The following is a 13,295-nucleotide window of genomic DNA, read 5'->3' as shown; positions in this document are numbered from 1 at the left end:
GTGGAAGCATATAGCATGTTCATTTATTGGAAGATTTAACATCATTAAAATGTCCATCCTACCCAGAGTAATCTACAGATTCAATACAATCCCTATTAAAACCACCAATGCATATTTCACGGATCTAGAACAAATATTCCAAAATATATATAGAACAAACAAAAAAACAAACAAAAAACCCCAAATAACTTCAGCAATCTTGAGCAAGAAGAACAAAGTTGGAGGGATCACAATACCCTATGTCAAAGCCATTGTAATCAAAACAGCCTGGTACTGGCACAAGAACAGGACAGAACAGAGACATCAGAAATTGACCCATGCCATCATGCTCAATTAATATTTGACAAAGACGGTAAGGGCACACAATGGAATAAATATCGTTGGGAAAATTGGACAGGTACATGCAAAAAAATGAAACTAGAACACCAACTTACATACAGAAGAATAAACTCAAAATGAATAAAAGGCTTAAATGTAAATCATGAAACATAAAAATGCTAGAAGAAAAAAATAGGCAGTAAAATCTCAAACATCTCACGCAGCAGTATTTTCACCAATACATTGCTTAGAGAAAGAGAAACAAAGGAAAATATAAACAATTAGGACTACATCAAACTAAACAGCTTCTGTATGGCAAAAGAAACCATCAACAAAATGAAAAGGGAAACTAATATTTGCCAATGATACATCTGATAAGGGATTAATATCCAAAATATATAAAGAACTCATACATCTCAACACCAGGAAGACAAACAATACGATTAAAAAATGGCCAAAGGACCATTCTCCAAAAAGGACATACAGATGGCCAATGGACATATGAAAAAATGCTCAATGTCACTAATCATCAGAGAGTTGCAAATTAAAACAAAATGAGGTATCACCTCACCTCTACCAGAATGGCTACCATCAATAAATTAACAAACAACAAGTGCTGGCAAGGATGTGGAGAAAAGGGAACACTGCTGGTGGGAATGCTCACTGGCACAGCCACTGTGGAAAACAGTATGGAGGTTCCTCAAAAAAAGCCATTTGACCTAGCAATCCCGCTTCTGGAATATATCCTAAGAATCCTGAAACACCAATCAGAAAGAATATATGCACCCCTATGTTAATAGCAGCCCAATATATAATAGCTAAGATCTGGAAACAGCCCAAGTGCCCATCAGTAGCTGAGTGGATAAAAAAGCTGTGGTACATCTACACAATGGAATTATATGCAGCTGTGGCAGCATGGATGGACCTAGAGACTATTATGCTAACCGAAATATGCCAGTTAGAGAAAGACAAATATCACATGATCTCACTTATAAGCGGAATCTAAAGAACAGAATAAACTGACGAACAAAATAGGTGCAGAGGTATGGATGCCTGGACAGAATTACAGATTTCACTTGGGAGAGGGGGGAGGCAGGAAGAGATTAACCAAGGAACATATATGCATAACCCATGGCCACTGATAATAAATAGCAAGGGGAAGGCCTGGGGTGGGGAGAGGATTAGGTGAGGGGAAGGCATAATGGGAGAAAATGGGAGACATCTGTAATACTGTCAACAGTAAGGTAAATATTTTTTAAAAAGAAAAAATGAAGTCAGCTGATAGGTTTGATAATGGGTATGGGTTTTGCCATAACTGATGTGTTATATCTGTAGCTCCAAAATTTTAATGAAAATATATTTAAAGCACATAAACCCTATGTGGCAGAAATTAGATTCGTTGTAATTAGTAAAATCATGACACAAAACTTTAGAATTTTAAAGTAGGTTTGTATAAAGAGAATTTAGTTAAAACTGTTTTTAGTTTAAAAAAATTAGAAGCTAAATGATCAGAAGAATATTTTAATATCACTGTAGCTCAATAATATTGCACTACCAGAACATTTCTAAGTCAAAATTCTTGGTTGCCAGCCTGAAGCCAGAGACAAACTTGAGCTGATCTAAGCAGAAAAGGAATTTATTAAAGGATATTAAGTAGCTCACATCATTGTGAGAGGCTGGAGGACAAGACTAAGAAGTTACACAGCCAGCCATACAGCATGTCTCAGACACACAGGAAAGCTGGGTCCCTGTGGACACTAATCCAAACGAGAGTGAAGGTTGCAGGCTCCAAAACTGCTGGCAAGCCCATGTGCCTGGGTGCCACCTGCAGCATTAATGGCACGGCCCCTTTAGGAACTTGCTCTTGCTGCATCTATTCTAACAGAGTGCCTGTCTTAGTATATGTACTATAAGTGTTCCTGATTATATGTGGTTTCAAACAGATCAGAATAAGTTTTAGTATATGAAATATTAACCATTTGGTAATTTTATGGGAATGCTGTAATGAAAACAGATGCTTCACTTTTCATAAGAAAACTGCTGGCACTGCAAGAGTTATTTCAAACCCACAAGTCTTCAGTTAAGGAATCACAAGCCTAACTGAAATCAGAGATTTTGTAAAAAAAAAAAAAAAAAAAAAAAAAGCCATAGCTCCTAAGGGAGTCTCACACACCTTTTCCAATTTGGCTTCCATTTCCTAAATAAGTGAATAAAAAACGCGGCCAAGTTGGAGCACTTTTAGAGGCAATTGCAGAATATGCGAACCTGCTTTTTGTCGGTGTGTTTATCTTAGTCCCAGGCCATTCAGCTTCCCAAAGATTGTCGGCCCCTGTGGTGGAAGGCGGGATTCCACCTCCCGGCACCTACATTTCATAGAACAGCACTCATCTCATTCTACTTCGCTTGCGATGAAAACACCTTACAGTATTCCGTTTTCCCTGTCTTCCCTCAACACTTTCCCCTAGTACCTCTACCCACGCCTTCCACTCCGCTAGGAATCTCCTCGCTCTCCCACTTTCACGCTCGGACCCCATTTCCCCCCTCCGACCCCGATGAGCGGTGCCACCCTCTAGCCTTTTCGGCGCGCGGCTTCAGAGAACACTACCCAGAAATCGGCGAAAAAAATTTCTGCGCACGCGCACTGAACTCGCGCCGCTTGGCCTCCTGGGTACGGTTGGCTGGCTTCTCCGTCTCTGATTCGCGGAGGCTACGGTGTGGGAACTCTCGCGGTATTTGCTGTGGACGGCTAGTGGGCTGCTTGGGCTGCTGCGGCTCCTTTTGTCGCCCGCGCTTCTGCGTTGCCCGGAGTGTCAGCCCAACAACATGACTTCCGCTCTGGAGAACTACATCAACCGTATCCTCTGGCGGCCGCCGCCGGCGCGGGCCGGAGCCGTGGTGAGACCCACGCTCGACCGGAGAGGGCCTGGGCCGGGTCGGCGGGCGGTTGGGACTTCCGGCCACTGCGTGACCCGGGTCCGGGGGTTAAGGATCCGGGACCCACCAATCCCGCGCCCGCGGCACTAATGGGCCCAAACGCGCCTTTTCATTTTAACCTTTAAAGCATGGGATTATTCTGAACGTTTCCCTGTCTGTAGAAGTCATCGATTTATTCATCCTTCCTACCTCCTTAGGGCCTGTGCCGCCAAGTTGGGGAATAAAAGGAACAGTGGTGCTACCGATGACGTTATTGTTGTAAATCCATGTGCTGCGCTTGTTTTATTCGTAGGCCTGGCTCATTGTCCTGCCCCCTTTACCACCCGAAGTCTCAACTTCTTTGTGGATAGAATGGAAATAAAGCTGGGGCGGTGGCTCGTCGCAGGGGACACAGAACTTTAGAAAGCCTCCGGGCAGTCTCCAGTGCTCTGTGCACGTGTGACAGTTTTAAAGTCTCAGGGCAGAAACGCTACATTGTGTGTGGGGGGGGCGGGGGGAGGAGTGAAATACTAAAGACTTAATGCTGTAAAGCACATTTATTCCTGTGCCACTGATTACAGCTTTTCTTTTGAATTCCAGAAGCCAAGTCCTGGAAGACAGTGTCTTATCACGCTTGAAATCATTCAGCATTAATTTAGCACTAATCCATTTTAGTTTTAGAGATGAGCACACAGGTCTAAGAAAGGGGGACATGCCTTGCTCAGAGTCAGAGGTACCCACTTAGAGAGAGTACCGAACATCCCAGCTGCTTTGAGACAGACAGGTTATACTTGATCACAGACAGACAGTCACTTTCTTTTTCTATCTTTACCTTTTCTAATTGCCACAAGGAATTGAAGAAGTTAGAAACTTCACGTTTTTATGTTGTGAATGTAGTGTGTGTGTTGAACAGTTGTATCTTAATTCTGTCACCTTTTCCCCAGCGATTCAAACCACTTCCTTACCAGGTTCTAAGTTTTCAGGTCGCATTCCCTGAGAAATGCTTTCCTTGATTCAGTTACCAGGAACTGTTGCTGTTATTACTTCTGATGGGAGGATGATAGTGGTAAGTATTTGGCATATTCATTCTCTGCTTTCTTGGAGGCTTATTGGTTGTAAGTTTTTCTGTAGAAGCTCTGATCTGTAATGCCTGGGCACGGGAGTGTTATACTGTACCTGCATTACAGTTTTCTTGTGACTCAGCTCTTTACCTGAAAGGTTACCTTGATCACATACAGAAAAGGATTTTCTTTTTCTATTTTTTCCTTTTCTAATTGTGTAGTTATCACGAGGAAGTGGAGGAGTTAGAAACTTTTAAGTTTTTATGTTGTGAATGTAGTATTTTTTTCTTTATTAACAAATTTGAATATAAGTTAAAGGTTTCTAGAAGCTAGATTCTGCCCTCAGGGAGCACCTAGTATAGTATGCAGATATCTGTATTTCATATTAATCTTTCCCAGTATTAATTTCCTTCTCCACTCAGTATTCTGATATTCACTACATAAATCATAATATTTTTTTGAAAGTTTATATATTCTTAGAATCTTTTTTATGATTAACATACTACATTTATGGAACATTTAAGGTGTGTATGATGTTAATATTCTTTGACTCTTCTGAGGTTGTATGACCTCTATCTTCTGTAGGACAAATTATGATGATTGACCCTAAATTTATTTAATCTCATTTGTCTGTTTATCACAGTATCTCCTTTAATTCCAGAAAAAATTGGGATTCTCTTCTTGACCTCTTCCTTGATCTGAGGAATGTATTTCATAATTCTTGGCTACTTAATTATTTCTTCACTTATAATTCATACAGCTGTTTGCTTTCAAAAAAGTTTTAAGGCTACTAAACTCTCTATATTCTAACCGTATCTAATTTATATAACTTAATCTCTCATTTTTCCCTTCTTCAGTTCTGTTTTTATTTCTTGTTTTCTATTTAATTCTTGTGATTTTTCTCAGTAGGTTCTTAAGAGAAGATTACCAGAGTGTTAGATTTTGCCATTTATTAAATTACTAGAGGCCCAGTGCACGAAATTCGTGCACAAGGGAGGGTGGTCTCTTAGCCTGGCCTGCACCCTCTCCAATCCAGGACCCCTCGGGGGATGTCCGACTGCTGCAGTCAGATATCCCTCTCGCAATCTGGGACCGCTGGCTCCTAACTGCTCACCTGCCTGCCTGCCTGATTGCCCCTAACTGCTCTCCCCTGCTGGCTTGATCTCCCCTAACCGCCTCAGCCTCAGCCCCCGCCACCATGGCTTTGTCCAGAAGGATGACCAGAAGATGTCTGGTTGAACTGGTCTAATTAACATATTACCCTTTTATTAGTATAGATATTATCATTTAATCTTCAGGACAACTGGGTGAGACTATACTATAATTACCCTTGTATTCTAGGTTAAGCACCAAGCTCAGAAAAAGTGAGTCACTTTCCCAGAGTCACCTGTAATCAAGTGGCAGAACCAAATGGTCTTATTTCCTTCTTAATTAAGAGAACAATCATGTTTTCTTTTAAGCACCTCAGCTTATATTTTGTCAAGGACAGTTTGAAATATTTTAATCTTAACACTTCAAGAAGCCTTCTGCTATTAACACATATTTACAAGTAGTTTTTTTTTATTTTTCAAAAACATCAAGTTTAAATTTTTCTGTTGTTAAAAGGATATGTAATGAATTGGAAATTTAATTTTATAAAAGAAGGGAAGCTTTTTAAAAACAGCATTTTGAGTACTAAAGTTCATTTGTTCTGCATTTCTTTGATGCATGGTACACTTGATAGAACAATTATATATAAAATGAAGCCAAAATGCTATGTATTTATGTGATAACTATTTGCTAATTAGTTTACTATAGACAGTATTCCATATTTTGTTTTCTCTTTATTTCATTCTGACTTTATATATATCTTGATTTTCAAAACATGAAACAACTTAATAGGGAGCTTCAGAGATTTAAACAATCAAACAAATATAAGTTAATGTTTCTTCAAAAAATTGAATAGCCTCGAGTTATTGTGCTGTGCTATGCCCATGTCTTCCCTTATTCAAAATCAGAAGTCTTCCATTAAAACTTTATCTGTATATTTCCTTCAAGGTCTGGCTCTAATTATTGCAGTCATGTTTGTATCTACCTTATTGCGTTATTAGTAGGATTGAATAAGTAAATGCATATATTCAGCTAGAACAGTTTCTGCCAAATAGTAAAGTACTCATTGTGTTAACTGTTAAGAACAGTTGAGGTTTATACATCTTTATGGGACTTATCTGAATCTCTTAAGAATGTGAATTATATTTGCTTGTTCATAGTAGTATAGTAGTTCACCTGTCTCTGAAGCTATCCTTTCATGGTTCAGATCCTAGCTCTGCTACTTTCTACCTAAGAAACCTTTAGAGATTACTTAACCTCCCTGTGCCTCAGTTTTTCTTCTCTGAAGTGGGAATAATTATATCTACTTCAAAGGAAAAGATTAGTTGAGATAATGTGTGCAGTGTGTTTAGCACAAGTCTAGTATTAGTATGTTGCATGAAGTGATACTGCTACATTGCAATAGCTGGTATATATGGTTCCATACATATATATACACACAAGGGTGGCAAAATTAGGTTTACACTCATGAGTTTGCAAAACACAGAGTTTATTCTTGTATTTTCCATACCTGTAACTGTAACCCTACTTTTGCCCAGCCTTGTATAATTTTCCCTTAAATTTCACTTGTTTTAGTTCGTGTCTGTAGAATGTTAGCTTCTGGATGGGCTTTTTTGCTACTTTCTTGGAAATACACTGGTACATTAGTGTCCTTTGTAAGTCTAAGCAACTCTGCACACTAGTGAAATGTGTGGTGTAGTTTCTTTTACCCTTTAAAAAACCAAGAGGTAAGTTTTGTGCCAGAATATTGGTAATTATAAAGAGGAATTACATTTTATAGTGGACTTTTATATTTCTATAGGAGGACCCAGCAACTAAAATTATTGTCTGGTTAAATTTACATATTCAAGTAAACCTGAATACTTGAACTTTTCTTTTTACAGGGAACACTGAAAGGTTTTGACCAGACCATTAATTTGATTTTGGATGAAAGCCACGAAAGAGTGTTCAGCTCTTCACAGGGAGTGGAACAAGTGGTACTAGGGTTGTACATCGTAAGAGGGGACAATGTGTAAGTGAAATGTGTCTTCTTTAAGGCAGGTTAAATATACTATAGGTGTACTGCCCTGCTATGTGGAGAGGAGGTTTTTATCTACTGAGATTTGTCCATATTTCTAATAGTTAAGTGGTCTGGATAGGGTTCAGAAAGGGCTTCGACTTACACTGAATAATTCATTAGGGAGGCTTCTTAGAATGTTCTTCCAAAATACCTCTAATTTCAGAGGAATATAAATATACTCCTAGGATATCAAAGCTAAGGTTTGAAAATTTCTTTGAAATATTTTGCATGAACAATTTTAAATGATTCCTGCTATATAACTAGAGCTGAATTTATAAACAAGTAATTATCTTTTTTTTTAATTTCAGTATAATTGGCATGCTAAATATGTGCTTTGTCAATGCTGTGGCCTCAGTTAATTTGTGACACACTGATAGGGCAGTTTAAGAAGATATATTGTAGTGGTGGCAGTTTAAGAAAAGTCTGCAACAATATAGAACCAAGCTGTTAGTAGACCTTTTGGGGTGGGGGTGGTGGAAATGCTATATATCTGCATTAAGGTAGATACCACTAAGGTGAGTACTAGCTGTGTATGACTGCTGAGTACTTGGAAAGTGGCTAGTGTGGCTGAATAACTGAATTTTAAATTTTATTTAAATATAATTTAATACTTGTGGCTAGTGGCTACTGTATTAGACAGTGTGTTATAGCAGCTAAAAGATTGTTGAATCAATTTCCTAGTGAGTACTGTATAGATTTAAAACATGGCTAGAATACAGCAAAAGATGTATTAGCATCTCAGATTATTTGGGGGGACAGGTAGGATATAGAAGATGTAAGAATACTGTTCATTTGAATTGTTTATCTTAAGAAAATCATCTTTTGGATGGGTAAGTTATTGGCTTTTTATCTAAATCAGGGGTTTATAAAATAGAGAGATGACTATTAGGTGCAAAGTTATAAAGTTAGCTGTAAATAATAAGAAGGCTAAGGAGATGGGGCCCAGGTCCCCTGACCAGAACACACTTTATATTGCGGCTCTGCATAAAAATTGATTTTAAGAATCTCCTACATTAAAAAATAATATTTTTGAACTGCAATTTAAAAAAAATGTAGATCTTTGCTGTAGACCCAGTGGTATGCTGAAGCCAGCTTATACTGACTTTTGAAAGCAGATTGTTGTGTTTTCAGTTTTGTAAGCTGGTTGATTAATGTCTGTCTTGTTGGTAGCTTGATATCGGGCATAGTGGGAGTGTTTACACTATGAATGTCAGTACATACTGTAAACCAGCCTCCCATTTTTTTCTTTGGAGAGCTGGTTTTAAAACATTTATCAGCACCCACTGTCTTCCATAAGGATTTTAAATGATCCTAAATTTTTAAGGGTACAGTTGAGATCTTTGATTTGTTTTATTTTGAGAAAACAATACATTTCCCCAGAGTTTAGTACTTTTCATTATTAGAGAACTGAAGGCTTTATATAGTTTAAAGCATAATTGGGCAAATTCTGTATTGAAAGTATCCTATCTAATAAGGAGGGAATATGCTAATTGACCGCTATGCCCTCAAAGATGGCAGCACCCAGTCCTTTTAGCCCCGCTGGGGTGGCAGGTGCATGGCATGGCTGGACCCACCCTGCATGGCTGCCTCCGGAGTCCCCCAGTCTCCTCAGACCCCAGCCCCCCAGGGCCAGCCCAAGGCACAGGCAAACCTTGGATGGCAGCTGCCCAGCTGCCCAGGGCAGCCTGAGGCTCAGGTAACCAGGGCCGGCCGAGGCTTGCACTGCTGGCAGCAGCAGCAGCAGATGTTAATGGGGGTGTCGCCTTTCCCTGATCTCTGGGTCCCCTCCCACCCCTGAGGGCTCCCGTACTGTGAGAGGGGGCAGGCCGGGCTGAGGGGACCTCCCCCCGCTTTCCAGTGCATGAATTTTCATGCACCAGGCCTCTAGTTCATTTATAAAGAATGTACTCTCATTAAAACCAAACAAATGTAAACAACTGATTTTTAGTGGAATAATGTTTCACACATGTCTCTTGGTCTGGATGGAACAATAACTATATCCAGCTAGAAAGCCATGGCTTTGTTACTTAGCACACCATTAATGAAATTAATGTAATAGGTTTGTGTTTAATCATGGGAAAACTTACTGGCTGTAAATAGCCAATCACATAAAAAAATAATTTTATTAGTTACCTAAGTACTTGTTGCTGCTGTTATTTTTGTATATAAAAAACTACTTTTTGGTCTTGAATTTAAATCAAGCAAACTGAGAAATCATGACAATTACTAATAAACATTATACACCACTTACGGATTTAGTTCATTGATGTTACTGTTAGGTCGCCGAAGGAGGAATGCACGAGGCCAGAATGGTGAGGGATTACAAATTTATTCAATCATTCGCACACCAGGTGGCTGAGCCTGTATAGCTCCAGCCTCCAGTGACGGGAGTCAGCGGCTTTTAAAGGACTTTTGGCGGGCTTTTTCTGGGTGGAGACTTCTTTATGCAGACCCGGAGGGGAGATAATGGAATATGGTCACTGCAAGTGAAATGTGGTCTCCGCAAAGGGAATGTCCATTGTGAAATGGCCTGAAAAGCCAGTTCCGGGGAGGGGGGGGGGGTGTATTTATTCAATCAAACCTAACAGTTACTTAAATAACAGATGCTTTAATTTCTTATTTAGTGATTTTGTGATTTTCCTCTCTTCTCAGACTTCCTTAATACAGTTCCTAGAGTTGAAATGATAGGATTGGAAGTTTTGGGTTTTTATACCATACCTATCCTATTTGTGTCTTCTTCCTTTAAAGACTTATGATCGAACTAGAGGCCCGGTGAACAAAATTCGTGCACTTGGGGATGGGTCCCTCAGCCTGGCCTGTGCCCGCTCACAGTCTGGGAGCCCTGGGGGGATGTCCGACTGACAGCTTAGTGGGCCTAAGCTGTTAGTCATGTCAGTAGGACATCCTTAGCATTGCCACAGAGGCAGGAGAGGCTCCCACCACTGTAGCTGTGCTCGCCAGCTGTGAGCCCAGCTTCTGGCTGAGCAGCGCTCCCCCAGTGGGAGCACTCTGACCACCAGGGGGCAGCTCCTGCGTTGAGTGTCTGCCCCCTGGTGGTAAGCATGCATCATAGTGACCGGTCAGTCCACCATTTGGTCATTTGCATATTAGCCTTTTATTATGTAGGCTATGCTGTAGATGAGGCTTCCTAGAACCATAAGAAATGCAAAAAATTCACTGTTAACTCATTCTTGAATTGGCCCCACTTAAAATCAGATTGTCCCCCATGTGAGGCATGTGCTGCACTTTGGGAACCAGTGGGCTTGACACTTTTCCTCTCTGAGCTTTATTTCTGAATACATACGCATATACCATGGGAACTGGAATCTCTTCTCCGCCTGCTTCACTGGGTTATCATGAGGAGGTTCTGAGCTAATAAACCTAGAAATGTTTCATCAAGTAAGTGATGTCAGAACGGAAAGGGACTGTTATTTTTAAGCTCATGGGTACCCTCACAGGTAGCAGGTGCTGATTAGGGGAGGAGGGCATGATTGTTTCCTGGGACTGTAGCTATGGAAGCTTTGCAGAGGGTTCCGCAGGCCTCAGAGGGGCGGGCTCTGGCCAGCAGCCCTGTAGTGGTGGTCGTCCCTGGAGGCGCTGGCAGGGGGCAGGGAGTTAGGGGGATGCTAGGGGGGCGGTGAGACCGAAGGGGAAGTAACTGTCAAATTTTTCTGCTTGGCGCCATCCTTTAGATTGTATGTGGCTGTTTCGCAGCTGTACCTGCTCAGGGAAGAGCTCCAATCTCCTGGAGTGGGGTGGGGGCTGGGGCTGGGCCAGGGCAGAGCCAGGCAGGCTAGGAGGGCAGGTTAGCCATAACCCCAGCAAAGTTCAATGGGCCTGCTGTCAGGCGGGGGAGTGGGGGGAGGTCTGACCCTGGAGGGCCACTCAGGCCTGCCTCTACCCGGGTCTGGAGTTGTAGGGAGGAGAGGCATGCCCAGCACCAGCAGCGGCGGGCCACGGGCCCTAGGTGCCTCGGGGGTGCTGAGGGGTGGTCGCCAGTGTGCTATTATTTTGGGCACCCCTGGCAGGGGTGGCAGAGGAAGAGATCGGGAGTCGGAGGTGCAGGCTGCAGCTACCCCCAAGGCTGGGTCTTCTTCCAATCCAGTCAGCCTCCCCATCCCCCCTAGGGGTGAGGGGGTTTGGGTTAGGGTGTCTGTCAGGGAGATTGGAAGAGCTCCCCATGGCCGCTTCCTCTTCCTTCTTTGCAGTCCAGATTTCTGTCAGGCACTGTCCTCAGATCCCTGGGAACTTGGCTCCGGCCGCCCACCCCCTGCTGCACACGCATCAGGTCGTTACGGGGACACTGTCATGGACAAATTAGCATATTACCTCTTTATATGTATAGATCACACTATATGAAATATGTCCTTTAATATTCGTTCCTGCAATAATGTTGCCTTCAAATGATTTCTTTTAGAGTTTTGTGACTTCATGAAAAGTTTGGTTTTCAAATTAAGTAGTTCTTTTTAGTTTGTCTTCTCAGTTTTATTCAGAAATGAGATTGTTTTAACTCACTTTTTTTCTCAACTAATTGCAGTGCAGTCATTGGAGAAATTGATGAAGAAACAGATTCTGCGCTTGATTTGGGGAATATTCGAGCAGAACCTCTGAACTCAGTAGCACACTGAGGAAAAATTACATACATTGGACATCTGTAAATCTTTGTACAGAAACTGATTATTCTGAGGATGATGTGTGGAATTTTTATAAACGTGTAATTGTGCAATTTTGACTATTGATTAATTGTGATATATGTAAATTATAATATTTTTACATTTTGTTGAATAAAGATTTTTCTTGTCTAAATCATAGGTTTGGTAGTTGGTTTTATTTTTCCATTAAATAGTGTGAAAATCAAATGATTATTTTGAGAATTTTTAGAAAAATTTTTTTGATATTTTAATCTTTATGGAAAACTTGTTGAAAAGAGAAATGTGTGTGTTGTGTAACTAAAGCATAAAATACCACCAATAACAGTGCAGGATACACTTCACAGAAAGGTAAGTCTTGCTTTCCAATTATCTTACACACACCCCTTCCCATTTATTGCACTGCCCTGGGGACTGTTCTCTCGAACTTTAGAAGTGTGGGTAAAATGTGTTTGGTTGAGAAAAGGAAAAATGCTTAAAAGTTGTATATTATCTGAAAAAAATTAATGCCATATAATATTAAAAACCATCTTGGTTCTTAAGAATTGTGGAATTACTAGTATTAAAGGAGTTTTTGTTGTTTATAAATGTGAGTAAATAAACCTTAAGTTTGTGTTGAAGTAGTGCTTGCTATTGTTGTCAACAACTTTCTATGACACTGGTTCCATAAACTTGGTTTCTAAAGAAGTACTGTAAACCTGGTTTCTACAGCATTTCAGGCCTATCATTGGTTGATTATTTGAATGAGTCAAGGAATGCCCCTCATCTACAAATAGGCTGTTTTCTAAAACTCCTTGTATAATTGGTTGATTACATATTTTAAGGAATCCATAGAAACAATGTTATAAGTAGTGTTTAGATATCCAGGCTAGTCCACAAAGATTATCAACCTATGTTTAGGCCAAAGTGTATATCTGTGCTGAAAAAACTTGAAATTTAAATAAAAATTTTAATGAAAGTGTTAAAAATAGCTATTAGCAAAGTTTTTGTCACAATGCAGATAGTAAATATTTTAAACTCTTTTGAGGTCCCATATTGTCTATGTTATAGCTTCTCATGAAAACAACCATCCTATTTAATAAAAGAGTAATATGCAGATTGACCATCACTCCAACACACAAGATGGCTGCCCCCATGTGGACACAAGATGGCCAGCAGCGGAGGGCAGTTGGGAGGAACCAGGTCTGCAAGGGATGGCAGTTGTGG

The 13,295-nt window shown here is 40.5% G+C and overlaps 1 protein-coding gene across 3 annotated transcripts; it reads left to right on the top strand.

Moving 5' to 3' along the window:
* Positions 1–3,028: 3,028 nt before the first annotated feature.
* LSM8 (LSM8 homolog, U6 small nuclear RNA associated) lies at positions 3,029–12,249 on the top strand. Of its 3 annotated transcripts, none has more exons than XM_054726136.1 (4): positions 3,029–3,213; positions 4,250–4,297; positions 7,265–7,392; positions 11,978–12,249. In XM_054726136.1, exons 1-4 carry the CDS (start codon positions 3,142–3,144, stop codon positions 12,066–12,068), a joined length of 339 nt encoding a protein of 112 aa, XP_054582111.1. In that variant the 5' UTR covers positions 3,029–3,141; the 3' UTR covers positions 12,069–12,249. The 3 variants fall into 3 exon arrangements, with proteins under 3 accessions (XP_054582111.1, XP_008150648.1, XP_054582112.1); XM_008152426.3 differs by having other exon boundaries at positions 3,030–3,172; positions 4,257–4,297; XM_054726137.1 differs by having other exon boundaries at positions 3,031–3,172; positions 4,208–4,297.
* The last annotated feature ends 1,046 nt before the right edge of the window (positions 12,250–13,295 follow it).

The sequence above is a fragment of the Eptesicus fuscus genome, chromosome 14 (assembly GCF_027574615.1).
Source record: "Eptesicus fuscus isolate TK198812 chromosome 14, DD_ASM_mEF_20220401, whole genome shotgun sequence".
Taxonomy (NCBI): Eukaryota; Metazoa; Chordata; class Mammalia; order Chiroptera; family Vespertilionidae; genus Eptesicus; species Eptesicus fuscus.
The sequence above is the reverse complement of the archived record's forward strand: the minus strand, read 5'-3'. Positions and strand labels throughout refer to the sequence as shown.

What these genes read in the sequence shown, in the direction of transcription:
- LSM8 (XM_054726136.1), top strand. Translation starts at nt 3,142, where the DNA reads ATGACTTCCGCTCTGGAGAACTACATCAACCGTATCCTCTGGCGGCCG. An exon ending in CTGATGGGAGGATGATAGTG is followed by an intron (nt 4,298 to 7,264) that starts GTAAGTATTTGG and finishes TTCTTTTTACAG; the next exon opens with GGAACACTGAAAGGTTTTGA. An exon ending in ATCGTAAGAGGGGACAATGT is followed by an intron (nt 7,393 to 11,977) that starts GTAAGTGAAATG and finishes AACTAATTGCAG; the next exon opens with TGCAGTCATTGGAGAAATTG.